Here is a 15,495-nt window from a genome sequence, read left to right as displayed (position 1 = left end):
TGGCTCTTCTGTCTGTGTAAAAACCACAGCCCTGCCAGATGGCACTAAGGCATTTATTCCTAGTGGTCCCAGGTATACAGGTGCTCTATGGGGGTTGGGTTTTGGCATGGGATGGAAGAGGGGCTATTTGCGGGCAGGCAATGGTGTGGTTTTTCCTCCCAAGGTGGGGAACGTTGGGAGTCTGGACCCTCAATCCCTAGTCCAGAAATTGGATGATCGCGTGAAGGCAAGAGATGTGTTTTGAGAACAGAGCTGGAGAGTGTATTGCCCGCTGCACAGTATACGAGGCTCTGCCGGTCCCCAAGTCTGGACCAGGAAGGGGAAGGAGAGCTGGGGTTCTGTAATGTAGACAGGAGAGGGCCTTTCTATGGTAAAATCAATTCCAGAATTACATAGTTCTGGCCCTACCTGGGACCCCGGGTGACTGCACACTTAAAAACTACCTAGCAAAGGGTTTCCGTATGAATTACCATGTAACAATGATCTCATTAGTCTTAATTAGGCCAAGATCCTTTAAAAAAAGTCCTCAAAAATATATTTATGTCATTTTTGTCTGTACCTATATACATTAAAACATATTGAGATAATGACCACTAAAGAAAAAGCATTTAAACCATTGAGAACACCCTACATCACAGACATTTTAAGAATCACATGATTAGATGTGTACAACAAATATCCAAACATATAAGATTAAAGCATACTTCATAATGCTGTCGTGGTAAGCTACAATATTAGCTTCAGGGTAAAACTGCAAAACACTTTCCTTTGCAACCTGAAAAAAGAAAAACAATTAATCTATTTTTTCCTTCATTCGAAATCCAACTATACCACCCACCTAATATTCTTCATTAGTTTGTTCTTTCAGCTCACTCTGAACCTGAATTTAAGAATTTTTTTTCAAACCATCCCTATCTGCATATGCCAATGCCATCCCCAGTAACTACTCCATTTCCCCTTAAGAAAGCCAGCATAATATCCAGAGGTTTTCAACCTGGGGGATCTTTAAATCTCTAAGGAAAATCCAGCCATCGTAACAGATAAAGCGGACAAAAGTGGGAACTTCTGGGAGCCCAGCAAGGATGACCAACAATGAGGGTGTCTTATCGTCTTCTCAGGCCCTGTTTCACTGACAGTTGGCTTAGGTGACTACTGTGACTATTTCTCTGAGTGTATTGGGGGGCGGGTATGTGGTGGGTATCTGGGATGGGAATGGATACTTCAGGTAAAAACTTGAGAACACAAATGGTTGAAATATCTAACTTTCAGTAGCAAACAAAAAAATTCCATAAATAAAACCCCAAAATAGCAGGAGCTCCAAACCATATTTCTCTATTAAGGGTTACTGTCTAAATTTGGAGGACGATTTAATCTTTTCTAGTGCTGACTACGTGGCTGGCTTCAGAATCCAGAAGTAAAGTCATAATGCCAGCAGGCGGTGTCCAGTACTCGGTGCTTCATAGTGTAAGCGCCTTAAGATCAGGGGTGTGTCTAACACAGAGCTCTGTGGAGAGTAAGCCCCCAATAAATAAGATTAAATTATTGTAAGTATTGCCTATCTGAACTATATATAAACTCAGCGCAATGAAAGGGTAAACTAATACGCTAATTTTTAATGATATTTATTAATTGCTTATTATGTGCTAGGCACTGTACTGAGGGCTGAGGAGATACAAATAATCAGATTGGACACAGTCCATCTCCCACATGGGGCTCAGTCTCAATCCCCATTTTACAGTAACTGAGGCGCAGAAGTTGAGTCATTTGCCCATGGTCACACAGCAGACCAGTGGCAGAGCAGGAATTAAAATTCAGGTCTTCCGACTCCAAGGCCCGTGAATTTTCCACTAGACCACACTGCTTCAATGCGTAGGCATAGTGATACAAACAATATAACATTTTACAATCTACACCTACACATTTATTCTGTGTTCTCCCCGTAAAAAACAGGCTGATCAATTATGGCACTGGAGTGCCAGTGCAATACATAAGTTGGTAATTCTGGCTCTACAATCACAATCATCATCACCATCAGCATTTACTGGGCATCTACCTTGTGCAGGGCGCTACACTAATAAAGAGTAACATAAAAGAGAAGTAAAAGACAAGAGTTCCTGCTCTCAAGAACTATACAATCTAATGGGAAGCAAGAGGTAATAAACTGCCAAACGTACAATAGGTAAAAGAGTGAGAATTTATATATAGTCGAGAAAAAACAAAGTACGCATATAAGCAAACCAGACCGAGACAGCACTGCTAAGGTGGCTGATGGGGAAATGTGACCAGGAAGGTGAGGGAGAAGGACAGGGAGGAGTGAAATAGACTTGAGGCTGAAACTTTAGTGTCTGAGTTTTCCCTCATCTATCTGTGAATAATATCTCTGCCTTCTCCCCTTTTTGATCCTCACCTCCAAGGGACAATGTTGAATTGGATAATATTTCTGAGGCTTTTCTTGAATGAGTCTCAGATCACATATATTCCTTAAAATATTTATGCTTCTAGTATTATTTACCTGTGCCTTTGACCTTCCGACATGTTTCTTTTGAAACAAAAACTGTCTGTTGAGATTGCTGACATCGATGGTGTCCAGATCAATCTGTAAGCACATAAAACTTACTACGTAACATTTGGGCAATTTGCAATGCATCATTTTTAGAAAAATCAAAACAGCAACTAGAATATTAGAGAATCGTTTCTCATGTCACCAAGCGAGCCCAGAATTTCTAGATTTGCTCTATTAGTTGGAAAATAATCACACCACAATTACAGTTAATTAGGCTGGTAAAATACTTTGTAGAGTTAAGAATCAATCAGTGGTATGTGAGCACTTATTGTGTGCAAAGCACTGTATTAAGCACTTGAGAGAGCACAATTCAATTCAGTTGGTACATATGTTCCCTGCCAAAAATGAGCTTACTGTCTCGAGGGTGAGACAGACACTGACATAAACAAACAACTGAAAGATACATACAGAAGTCAAGAGACTTCATTTTTGGTAGTAACTTCCTCAGAGATATTTGACAAAGCTTACAGGATGACATGATTTTCTTGAATATTATCATCCTGGAATTTGTGATAAGGACAACAGAAAAACCTGAAATGGCATAAAAAAAATTTGTGTGTGTTAATGCACATTGCAATTCTATGCTGCATTTAACTCAAATCGCTTATTCACTGCACACGATATATCCACCTGTATTAATTCAATTGTATGTCATCAATTAAGATTTGCACGTTATGCAAACACAGCAGTTTATGCAAATTCCTACAAATACTAATGAAATGTACTTAAACTTCCGCTATTAATGAGGGTTCTGAATACAGCTGGAGAAAGGATCAAATTTGGCATATATTAGGCAATTGCAATTTTCAGGGCCTCAAGCTGGGCTTTATATTAAAAAATACAAACTCCTGACCAAAAGTGATAAATTCTGGTACTGCAGCTGATTCTATTAACCAAACAAATCAGGATCACACCCTTGACAAAAATCACCAAAACAAGAAGAAGAGTGCAAAATTAAAAACCCACGCCCAACCAATGCCTCTATTAAATCTATAGGAAAACATTAAAAAAGACACCCAACTTGAAATAAAGTACGTTAGTCAAAACTTGCTAAAATCTATAAAGCACAAAACTTTTATACTCCAAAATCAATTCAGCTAACCAAACTATAATTTAAAGCAACAGGCACTCTATTCCTCACATTTAACCCAATATTACGAACATGCATATGTCTTTTGGTTACTCTGTGTGGTACCTAAATATTAACTATGGTAGCTTTGCGTTAGGTAACACACAATTTTCAGCCATCAGTTTATCGGAGTCCCTACAGCCGCGTCAGATAAGGGACATCAAACACTGTTACCTTTTATTGATTATGTTGACAAACCATGTCAAACGAGATCGATTAAGGTTTACAATTTTCGTGACAGATTTAGGAAAGGAAAATAAGACAATTTCAGTGGCCTGAAGCTGTAACTCACGTCTTCCCCTATCTGCAATTTATTTTATTGTTGGACTCCTCCAGACTGTAAACTCCTTGTGGACAGGGACATGTCTATCAACCCTGTTGTATTGTACTCTCCCAAGCCCTTAATTCAGTGCTCTGCACATGGTGATTACTAACGAATACCTTTTAATTAATCAATGGTATTTACTGAGCGCTGTGTGCAGAGCACTGTACTAAGTGCTTGGGAGAGTACTTAATGCTCACTGACTGCTATCTGCTATACTATTTGTGGCCTGATGAGCCTAGATGTTTAGGAGAGGACAACAGATGTTGTAGGATTTGTCAATTTGCAGAATGATAAACATTTTTAGAAGCCCAGTGGTGCAGCTCCTTAATGCTGGATGGGCGGAGGATTGCCTGGGCCTGAGCTACACTTGTACTTTGCCTAGTACAGTGCCTGGCACTTAGTAAGAGCTCAACAAATAGCATAATTAGTATTACGGTGAAAATGATCGCAACCAGCTCGGCGTGACCCTGGGCCCTTTCTGAGCATCCTGCTGGTAGCTGGGTGTCCCGGCAAGTCCTGTAAGCCCGCTGTGGGCAGGGACTGGGTCTTCTCTAGTGTACTCACCCAGGAGTTTAGCACAGTGCTCTGCACAGGATAAGCGCTCAATAAACACGACTGACTGCGGGAACAATAAACAAATCACCTCGGCCTGAAACCCTGTCTGCGCCCAGACCCTCTGAGGACCAACTTGGAGAGCCGGCACTGGGCTTTTCATTGCTTTGGCCCAGGGCCTTGTGGGTGCAAAATAATAACAATAATAGTATTTGTTCAGTGCTTAATATGTGCCAGGCAATATACGAAGCGCTGGAATAATTGTGGTATTTAATAGTTACAGTATTTGTTAAGCCCTTACAATGTGCCAAGCGTTGTTTGTTAAGTGCTTACTATGTGCCAGGCACCGTACTAAGCAACCGCGAGCTACAGATACGATGCTATTATTTATTTAAAAGGGAAAACAACCTTTTCTGGAGAGAATGGGACCAGTCCGGGGGCGGGGGTGGGGAGGGAGGTGGGGGCTGCGTCCCCGAGCAGTCCGGGCAGGGAGCTCGGGAGGTCCTAGGGGGTCTGGAGGGGATCCGGGGAGAATCTATGGGGGTCCTGAGCCGCCCCCAGGCCTCCCAACCCAAATAACCAGGGTGACTTGGGGCTTTCTAGACTGTAAACTCGTGTCAGAGCTCACCTCCTCCGGGAGGCCTTCCCAGACTGAGCCCTCTTTTTCCTCTCCCCGCCCCCCCCCCCCCCCGGCCCTACCTCCTTCCCCTCACCGCAGCACTTGTATATATTTGTACAGACTTATTACTCTATTTTACTTGTACAGATTTACTATTCTATTTATTTTGTTAATGATGTGCATATAGTTAAAATGTTCTGTTTTGTTCTCTGTCTCCCCCTTCTAGACTGTGAGCCCACTGTTGGGTAGGGACCGTCTCTATATGTTGCCAACTTGGACTTCCCAAGCACTTAGTACAGGGCTCTGCACACAGTAAGCGCTCAATAAATACGATTGAAGGAATTAATGAATGAATATAGCTATAACGCTATTTGTTCTGACGATTTTGACACCTGTCTACATGTTTTGTTTTGTTGTCTGTCGCCCCCTTCTAGCCTGTGAGCCCGTTTTTGGGTAGGGGCCGCCTCTATATGTTGACGACTTGGACTTCTGAAGCGCTTAGTACACTGCTCTGCACACAGTGAGCACTCAATAACTACAACTGAATGAATGAATGTTGGGCAGAGGTTGCCTCCGTTGAGGAATTATAGTTTCTAAGCGTTTAGGACAGTGCTCTGCACACAGTGAGCGCTCAATAAAGAGCCCAGCCTTTGGAGTCAGAGGTCATGGGTTCTAATCTCGGCTTTGCCACTAGTCAGCTAGGTGACTTTGAGCAAGTCACTTCACTCCGCTGGGCCTCAGTTCCCTCATCTGTAAAATGGGGATGAAGGCTGTGAGCCCCACGGGGGACAACCTGATCGTCCTGTAACCTCCTCAGGGCTTAGAACAGTAAGCACTCAATAAATACGATTGAATAATAACAATAATAATAATAATGGCATTTATTAAATGCGTACTATGTGCAAAGCACTGTTCTAAGCGCTGGGAAGGATACAAGTTGATCAGGCTGTCCCACAGGGGGCTCCCAGTCTTCATCCCCATTTTATTCATTCAATCGTATTTACTGAGCGCTGTGTGCAGAGCACTGTACTAAGCACTTGGGAAGTACAAGTTGGCCACATAGAGAGACGGTCCCTACCCAACAACGGGCTCAGAGTCTAGAAGGGGGAGACAGACAACAAAACAAAACATGTGGACAGGTGATAGTTATTTGATACAAATACAATAATTTACAGATGAGGGAACTGAGGCCCAGAGGAGTGGAGTGACTTGCCCAAATTCATTCATTCATTCAGTTGTATTTATTGAGCCCTTAGTGTGTGCAGAGCACTAAGCGCTTGGGAAGTACAAGTTGGCAACATATTCATTCAATCGTATTTACTGAGCGCTTACTGTGTGCACAGCACTGTACTAAGTGCTTGGAAAGTACAAGTTAGCAACATATACAGACAGTCCCTATCCAACAGCGGGCTCACAGTTTAGAAGGGGGAGACAGACAACAAGACAAAACATATTAACAAAATAAAATAAATAGAATAGTAAATACGTACAAGTAAAATAGAGTAATAAATATTACCCAAAGTGCCACAGCAGACAAGTGGGGGAGCCGGGATTTGAACCCATGACCTCTGACTCCAAAGCCCGGGCTCTTTCCACTGAGCCACGCTGCTTATTCATTCATTCATTCAATCGTATTTATTGAGCACTTACTGTGTGCAGAGCACTGTACTAAGCGCTTGGGAAGTACAAGTTGGCAACATATTCATTCATTCATTCATTCAATCGTATTTATTGAGCACTGACTGTGTGCACAGCACTGTAGTAAGCGCTTGGGAAGTACAAATTGGCAACATATTCATTCATTCAATCGTATTTATTGAGTGCTTACTGTGTGCACAGCACTGTACTAAGCGCTTGGGAAGTAAAAGTTGGCAACATATACGACTGACTGAATGACCCCCCTCCTTCCACTCCCCCTCCTCCCACTCCCCATCCCCACTGCTTTACCTCCTTCCCTTCCCCACAGCACCTGCATATATGTATATATGTTTGTACGTATTTATTACTCTATTTACTTATTTTATTTGTACATATTTATTCTATTTATTTTATTTTGTTAATATGTTCTGTTTTGTTGTCTGTCTCCCCCTTCTAGACTGTGAGCCCGCTGCGGGGTGGGGACCGTCTCTAGATGTTGCCAACTTGTACTTCCCAAGCGCTTAGTCCAGTGCTCTGCACACAGTAAGCGCTCAATAAATACGATTGAATGAATGAATGAACGACCGTCTCTAGATGTTGCCGACTTTGACTTCCCAAGCGCTTAGTACAGTGCTCTGCACACTGTGAGCCCACTGTTGGGTAGGGACCGTCTCTATATGTTGCCGACTTGGACTTCCCAAGCGTTTAGTACAGTGCCCTGCACACAGTAAGCGCTCAATCAATACGATTGAATGAATAAAGAGCCCACTGTTGGGTAGGGACCGTCTCTATATATTGCCGACTTGGACTTCCCAAACGCTTAGTACAGTGCTCTGCACACAGTAAGCGCTCAATACGACTGAATAAATGAATAAAGAGTCCACTGTTGGGAAGGGACCGTCTCTATATGTTGCCGACTTGGACTTCCCAAGCGCTTAGTACAGTGCTCTGAGCACAGTAAGCACTCAATAAATACGACTGACTGAATGAATGCGACTGAATGAATGAGTAAATACGATTGACTGAATGAATGAATGAATGAAGAGCCCACTGTTGGGTAGGGACCGTCTCTAGATGTTGCCGACTTGGACTTCCCAAGCGTTTAGTCCAGTGCTCTGCACACAGTAAGCGCTCAATAAATACGATTGAATGAATGACTGAATGAAAAAATACGATTGAATGAATGAATTAAAAGCCCACTGTTGGGTAGGGACTGTCTCTAGATGTTACCGACTTTGGACTTCCCAAGCGCTTAGTACAGTGCTCTGCGCACAGCAGGCACTCAATAAGTAGGATTGAATGAATGAAGACGACTGACTGACTGAATGAATGAATAAAGAGCCCACTGTCGGGTAGGGACCGTCTCCATATGTTGCTGGCTTGGACTTCCCAAGCGCTTAGTACAGTGCTCTGCACACAGTAAGCGCTCAATAAATACGATTGAATGAATGACTGAATACGATTGAATGAATGAATGAATAAAGATCCCACTGTTGGGTAGGGACCGTCTCTAGATGTTGCTGACTTGGACTTCTCAAGCGTTTAGTACAGTGCTCTGCACACAGTAAGCGCTCAATAAATACGATTGAATGAATGAATGAATAAATACGATTGAATGAATGACTGAATAAAGAGCCCCCTGTTGGGTAGGGACCGTCTCTAGATGTTGCCGACTTGGACTTTCCGCGCGTTTAGTACAGTGCTCTGTGCACAGTACGTGCTCAATAAATATGCTTGAATGACTGAAAGAATAAATACGATTTAATGAATGAATGAATACAGAGCCCACTGTTGGGTAGGGCCCGTCTCTAGATGTTGCCGACTTGGCCTTCCCAAGCGCTTAGCACAGTGCTCTGCACACAGTAAGCGCTCAATAAATACGACTGAGTGAATGACTGAATGAATAAATACGATTGAATGAATGAATAAAGAGCCCACTGTTGGGTAGGGCCCGTCTCTAGATGTCGCCGACTTGGACTTCCCAAGCGCTTAGCACAGTGCTCTGCACACAGTAAGCGCTCAATAAATACGACTGAGTGAATGACTGAATGAATAAATACGATTGAATGAATGAATAAAGAGCCCACTGTTGGGTAGGGACCGTCTCTTTACGTTGCCGACTTGTCCTTCCCAAGCGCTTAGTACAGCGCTCTGCGCACAGTAAGCGCTCAATAAATGCGACTGAATGACTGAATGACTGAATAAATACGACTGACTGAATGAATGAAGAGCCCACTGATGGGTAGGGCCCGTCTCTAGATGTTGCCGACTTGGACATCCCGAGCGCTTGGCACAGTACAGAGTAAGGGCTCGATAAATGCGATCGAATAAATCAACAGATTTAAATAATAAATTCAAACAACAAATAAAAATAAATAACATCATAAATAAATCATTACTTCATAATCATATTATTATTTAATAGTTAAATTATCACTTAATAATTATTTAATAACTATAAATAAATAAATAATAATAAAAATAAATAATAACAACAATAATAAATAAAAATAAATAACATCATAAATAAATCATTACTTCATAATCATATTATTATTTAATAGTTAAAGTATCACTTAATAATTATTTAATAACTATAAATAAATAATAATAAAAATAAATAATAATAATAAATAAAAATAAATAACATTATAAATAAATCATTACTTCATAATCATACTATTATTTAATAGTTAAATTATCACTTAATAATTATTTAATAACTATAAATAAATAATAAAAGTAAATAATAATAACAATAATAATAATAAATAAAAATAAATAACATCATAAATAAATCATTACTCCATAATCATATTATTATTTAATAGTTCAATTATCACTTAATAATTATTTAATAACTATAAATAAATAATAATAAAAATAAATAATAACAATAATAATAATAAATAAAAATAAATAACATCATAAATAAATCATTACTTCATAATCATATTATTATCTAATAGTTAAATTATCACTTCATAATTATTTAATAACTATAAATAAATAATAATAAAAATAAATAAGAGCAATAATAATAAATAAAAATAAATAACATCATAAATAAACCATTACTTCATAATCATACTATTATCTAATAGTTAAATTATCACTTAATAATTATTTAATAACTATAACTAAATTATAATAAAAATAAATAATAATAACAATAATAATAATAAATAAAAATAAATAACATCATAAATAAATCATTACTCCATAACCATATTATTATTTAATAGTTCAATTATCACTTAATAATTATTTAATAACTATAAATAAATAATAATAAAATAAATAATAATAATAAATGATGATAATCAATCACATTTATTGAGCGCTTACTGTGTGCAGAGCACTGTACTAAGCGCTTGGGGAAGGACAAATTGGCAACATATAGAGACGGTCCCTACCCAACAGTGGGCTCACAGTCTGAAAATAATTAATTAATTAATCAAATTATTAATCATTATCAATTAATTAAATAAATAATCAATCAATCAATAGATTTATTGACTGATTGAATGAATGAGCTACGGGGGGGGGGGAGTGAGTGATTGACGTGAGGGGGGCGGGGCTGGGGAGGAATCCGGAGGAGCCAAGAGCGCCCCCTGCAGGCCCGCTCCGCTGGCGCCCCCTGCAGGCCCGCCGCCATCGCGGCCCCTCCATCCTTTCCCATCCCATCCCTTCCCCTCCCCTCCCATCCCGGCCCTCACCAGGTCGATGAGGGAGAAGCCGGTGAGAACGAGGTTCTTGAGGAGCTCGCAGCCGATGCCGCCCGCGCCCACCACCAGCACGCGGCCCCCGGACACCGCCTCCGACAGCTCCCGCGACAGCGCCATGGCCGCCCGCTCTGCGGGAAGGCCCGCCGGACCCCCTCAACCACCGCCGGACCGCCCGGCGGACCGACCGACTGAGGGAACAACGACCGCGCATGCGCGGGGGGGGGGGGCGCGCGGCCTCTACGTCACTTCCGCTCCTGCGCGTTGCGCGAGGTGACGGGCGCGTGAGGGGGGCGGGCCGGCCTCCAAGATGGCCGACCTCACCACCTCTGCTTCTCCTCAGGCTAACCATGGGACCACTACTCTTCTAAACGCTGGGGTGCTAACAATCATCATCATCATCATAATAATGATGGTATTTGTTATGGTGGTACTTGTTAAGCGCTTACTATGTGCCCAGTACTCTTCCAAACGCTGGGGTGGTAATAATCATCATCATCATGGTGGTACTTGTTAAGCGCTTACTATGTGCCCAGCGCTCTTCTAAACAATGGGGTGCTAATAATAATCATAATGGTGGTACTTGTTAAGCGCTTACTATGTGCCCGGCACTGTTCTAAACGCTGGGGTGGTAATAATAATAATAATAATGGTGGTACTTGTTAAGCACTTACCATGTCCAGCACTGTTCTAAACGCTGGGGTGCTAATAATCATCATCATGGTGGTACTTGCTAAGCGCTTACTATGTGCCCAGCACTCTTCCAAACGCTGGGGTGCTAAAAGTCATCATAATGGTGGTACTTGATAAGCGCTTACTATGTGCCCAGCACTCTTCCAAACACTGGGGTGCTAATAATAATCATAATGACGGTACTTGTTAAGCGCTTACTATGTGCCCAGCACTGTTCTAAAAGCTGAGGTGGTAATAATAATAATAATAATAATAATGGTACTTGTTAAGCGCTTACTATGTGCCCAGCACTCTTCCACTCGCAGGGGTGCTAATAATAATAATGATGGTGGTACTTGTTAAGCGCTTACTGTGTGCCCAGCACTGTTCTAAACGCTGAGGTGGTAATAATAATCATCATAATGGTGGTACTTGTTAAGCGCTTACTATGTGCCCAGCACTGTTCTAAACGCTGGGGTGCTAATAATCATCATCATAATGGTGGTACTTGTTAAGCGCTCACTCTGTGCCCAGCACTGTTCTAAACGCAGAGGTGGTAATAATAATCATTATGGTGGTACTTGTTAAGCGCTTACTATGTGCCCAGCACTGTTCTAAACGCTGAGGTGCTAATAATAATAATCATAATGGTGGTACTTGTTAAGCGCTTACTATGTGCCCAGCACTCTTCCAAACACTGGGGTGCTGATAATCATCATCATGGTGGTACTTGTTAAGCGCTTACTATGTGCCCAGCACTGTTCTAAACGCTGGGGGGCTAATAATAATCATCATGGTGGTACTTGCTAAGCGCTTACTATGTGCCCAGCACTCTTCCAGACGCTGGGGTGCTGATAATCATCATCAAGGTGGTACTTGTTAAGCGCTTACTATGTGCCCAGCACTGTTCTAAATGCTGGGGTGCTAATAATAATAATAATGACAGTACTTGTTAAGCACTTACTATGTGCCCAGCACTGTTCTAAATGCTGGGGTGCTAATAATAATAATGATGATGGTACCTGTTAAGCACTTACTATGTGCCCAGCACTGTTCTAAACGCCGGGGTGGTAATAATAATAATAATGATGATGGTACTTGTTAAGCGCTTACTATGTGCCCAGCACTGTTCTAAACGCTGGGGTGGTAATGATAATAATGATGATGGTATTTGTTAAGCACTTACTATGTGCCCAGCACTGTTCTAAGCGCTGGGGTGGTAATAATAATAATGATGATGGTATTTGTTAAGCGCTTACTATGTGCCCAGCACTGTTCTAAACACTGGGGTGCTAATAATAATAATAATGGTGGTACTTGTTAAGCGCTTACTAGTCCCCAGCAATGTTCTAAACGCTGGGGTGGTAATAATAATAATAATGATGGTACTTGTTAAGTGCTTACTATGTGCCCAGCACTGTTCTAAACACTGGGGTGCTAATAATAATAATAATAATGATGGTATTTGTCCCACGGGAGGGCGCACAGTCTTCACCCCCATTGTACAGATGAGGGCACTGAGGCCCAGAGAATAATAATAATAATAATAATAATAATAATAATGGTATTTGTTAAGTGCTTATTATGTGCCAACCGCTGTTCTAAGCGCTGGGGTAAATACAAAGGTGATCAGGTTGTCCCACGGGGGGCTCACAGTCTTCACCCCTGTTTTACAAATGCAGGAACTGAGGCCCAGAGAATAATAATAATGATGGTGTTTGTTAAGCACTTACTATGTGTCCAGCACTGTTCTAAGCGCTAGGGTAGATACCAGGTGATCAGGTTGTCCCACGTGGGACTCACAGGCTTCATCCCCGTTTTACAGATGAGGGAACTGAGGCCCAGAGAATAATAATAATAATGATGATGGTATTTGTTAAGCACTTATGTGTCAAGCACTGTTCTAAGCGCTGGGGTAGATACCAGGTGATCAGGTTGTCCCACGTGGGATTCACAGGCTTCATCCCCGTTTTACAGATGAGGGAACTGAGGCCCAGAGAATAATAATAATGATGGTATTTGTTCAACGCTGGGGTAAATACAAGGGTGATCTGGTTGTCCCACGTGGGGCTCACAGACTTCATCCCCATTTCACAGATAGGTAACTGAGGCACAGAGACGTCAAGTGACTTGCCCAGAGTCACACAGCTGATAAGTGGCGGAGTTGGGATTAGAACCCATGACCTCTGACTCCCAAGCCCAGGCTCCTGCCACTGAGCCACGCTGCTTCTCCACTGCTGTGAAACCCTAACTCTGTGCCAAGCACTGGGGGCAGATACAATAAAATCAAATCAACCATAGTTTCTGTCTCACACAGGGCTCACATTCATTCATTCAATCCTATTTATTGAGCGCTTACTGTGTGCAGAGCACTGTACTGCCACTACTAATAATAATGACGGTATTTGTAAGTGCTTACTATGTGTCAAGCACTGTTCTAAGCTCTGGGGCAGATACAAGGTAATCAGGTTGTCCCACATGGGGTGCACAGACTTCATCCCCATTTTACAGATGAGGTAACTGAGGCACAGAGAAGTCAAGTGACTTGCCCAGAGTCACACAGCTGATACGTGGCGGAGTTGGGAACAGACTGTGAGCCCACTGTTGGGTAGGGACTGTCTCTATATGTTGCCATCTTGTACTTCCCAAGCGCTTAGTACAGTGCTGTGCACACAGTAAGCGCTCAATAAACACGATTGATTGATTGATTGGGATTAGAACCCACGACCTCTGATTCCCAAGCCCGGGCTCTTGACACTGAGCCACGTTTCTTCTCTACTAAGCGCTTGGGAAGTACAATTCAGCAACACAGAGACAATCCCTGCCCAACGATGGGCTCACAGTCTAAAAGGGGGGAGACAGACATCAAAACAAGTAAACGTGCATCAATATAAATAAATAGAATTATAGATATATATACACATTAATAAAATATAATAAGTATGTACATATAGACTAGTGCTGTGAGGTGGGGAGGGGTTTAGAGCAGAGGGAGGGAGTTGGGGCGATGGGGAGGGGAGGAGGAGCAGAGGAAAAGGGGACGATTAAGAGGGAGAACTGAACCCCATTTTACAGATCAGAAAACTGAGGCAAAGAGAAGCATGGCACAGTGGCTAGAGCATGGGCCTGGGATTCGGAAGGTCATGGGTTCTAACGCCAGCTCTGCCACTTGTCTGCTGTGTGACCTTCGGCAAGTCACTTCATGTCTCTGTGCCTCAGTCCCCTCCTCTGTAAAATGGGGATTAAGTCTGTGCCCACCCTGATTAACTTGTATCTACCCCAGTGCTTAGTACAGAGCCCGGCACACAGTAAGTGCTTAACAAATATGGTAAAAAGGCAGTGTGGTCTCGTGGAAAGAGCACTGAGCTAAGTGACTTGTCCAAGGCCACACAGCAGACAAGTAGAGGAGCCAGGATTAGAACCCAGGTCCTTCGGATTCCCAGGCCCATGCCTAATCTGCTAGGCCACGTAGCTTTGCCTTGCCAGTCTGCATGGAAGTAAACTGATTTACTTGCCAAGGATGTGACGAATTTGGTCCAATTTAAGGTGACCCCTGAAGTCTCAGAACAAACCGTCTCTATATGTTGCCAGCTTGTAGTTCCCAAGCGCTTAGTACAGTGCTCTGCACACAGTAAGCGCTCAATAAATACGATTGAAGGAACCAGGCCCTCTCCTAGTATGGACTGCATTCCTAGTGGCAATTTTATACTGGGCCTGGACAGTAGGGTTTTTGGCTCGTCTGTAACTCGTCTGCCACAGATGTCGCAAGATATCTTTACGCCCGGTATTTTTATTTTAAATTTCCAGCCTCCCTCCACTTTAGCTCGCGTTGCCGGGCACTACCATTCACAGGGAATGGCAGGGAAGGCAGTGCAATGGTTCTGGAGCAAAAGGCTGTCAAGGATTTTTCTCGGACCATTAGCTCACATCCTGCCTCTGGCCTGGAACTCCCTCCCCCTTCACATGACAATCTCTCCCCCTCATCCCCCCCATCTTACCTCCTTCCCTTCCCCACAGCACCTGTATATATGTTTGTACATATTTATTAATTTATTTTACTTGTATGTAGCTATTCTATTTTATTTTGTTAGTATGTTTGGTTTTGTTCTCTGTCTCCCCCTTTTAGACTGTGAGCCCACTGTTGGGTAGGGACTGTCTCTATATGTTGCCAATTTGTACTTCCCAAGCGCTTAGTACAGTGCTGTGCACATAGTAAGTGCTCAATAAATACGATTGATGATGATGATGACTGTCTCTATATGTTGCCAATTT

General features: G+C 42.3%; 1 protein-coding gene across 2 annotated transcripts in view; it reads right to left on the bottom strand.

Annotated features, from left to right (window-relative positions):
* UBA2 (ubiquitin like modifier activating enzyme 2) overlaps window positions 1-10,708 on the bottom strand; it is a 29,872-nt gene extending 19,164 nt beyond the window's left edge. For both annotated transcript variants that reach the window (XM_038753793.1, XM_038753794.1), the window contains exons 1-3: window positions 10,546-10,708; window positions 2,513-2,596; window positions 705-775 (exon numbers count right to left, since the gene is read on the bottom strand). In XM_038753793.1, the coding sequence (XP_038609721.1) occupies window positions 705-775; window positions 2,513-2,596; window positions 10,546-10,671 (281 nt within the window). In that variant the 5' untranslated portion in view covers window positions 10,672-10,708. The remainder of the gene's footprint in view (window positions 1-704; window positions 776-2,512; window positions 2,597-10,545) is intronic.
* Between the last annotated feature and the right edge of the window lie 4,787 nt (window positions 10,709-15,495).

Source organism: Tachyglossus aculeatus, chromosome 11, assembly GCF_015852505.1.
Source record: "Tachyglossus aculeatus isolate mTacAcu1 chromosome 11, mTacAcu1.pri, whole genome shotgun sequence".
Classification (NCBI taxonomy): Eukaryota; Metazoa; Chordata; class Mammalia; order Monotremata; family Tachyglossidae; genus Tachyglossus; species Tachyglossus aculeatus.
The sequence above is the reverse complement of the archived record's forward strand: the minus strand, read 5'-3'. Positions and strand labels throughout refer to the sequence as shown.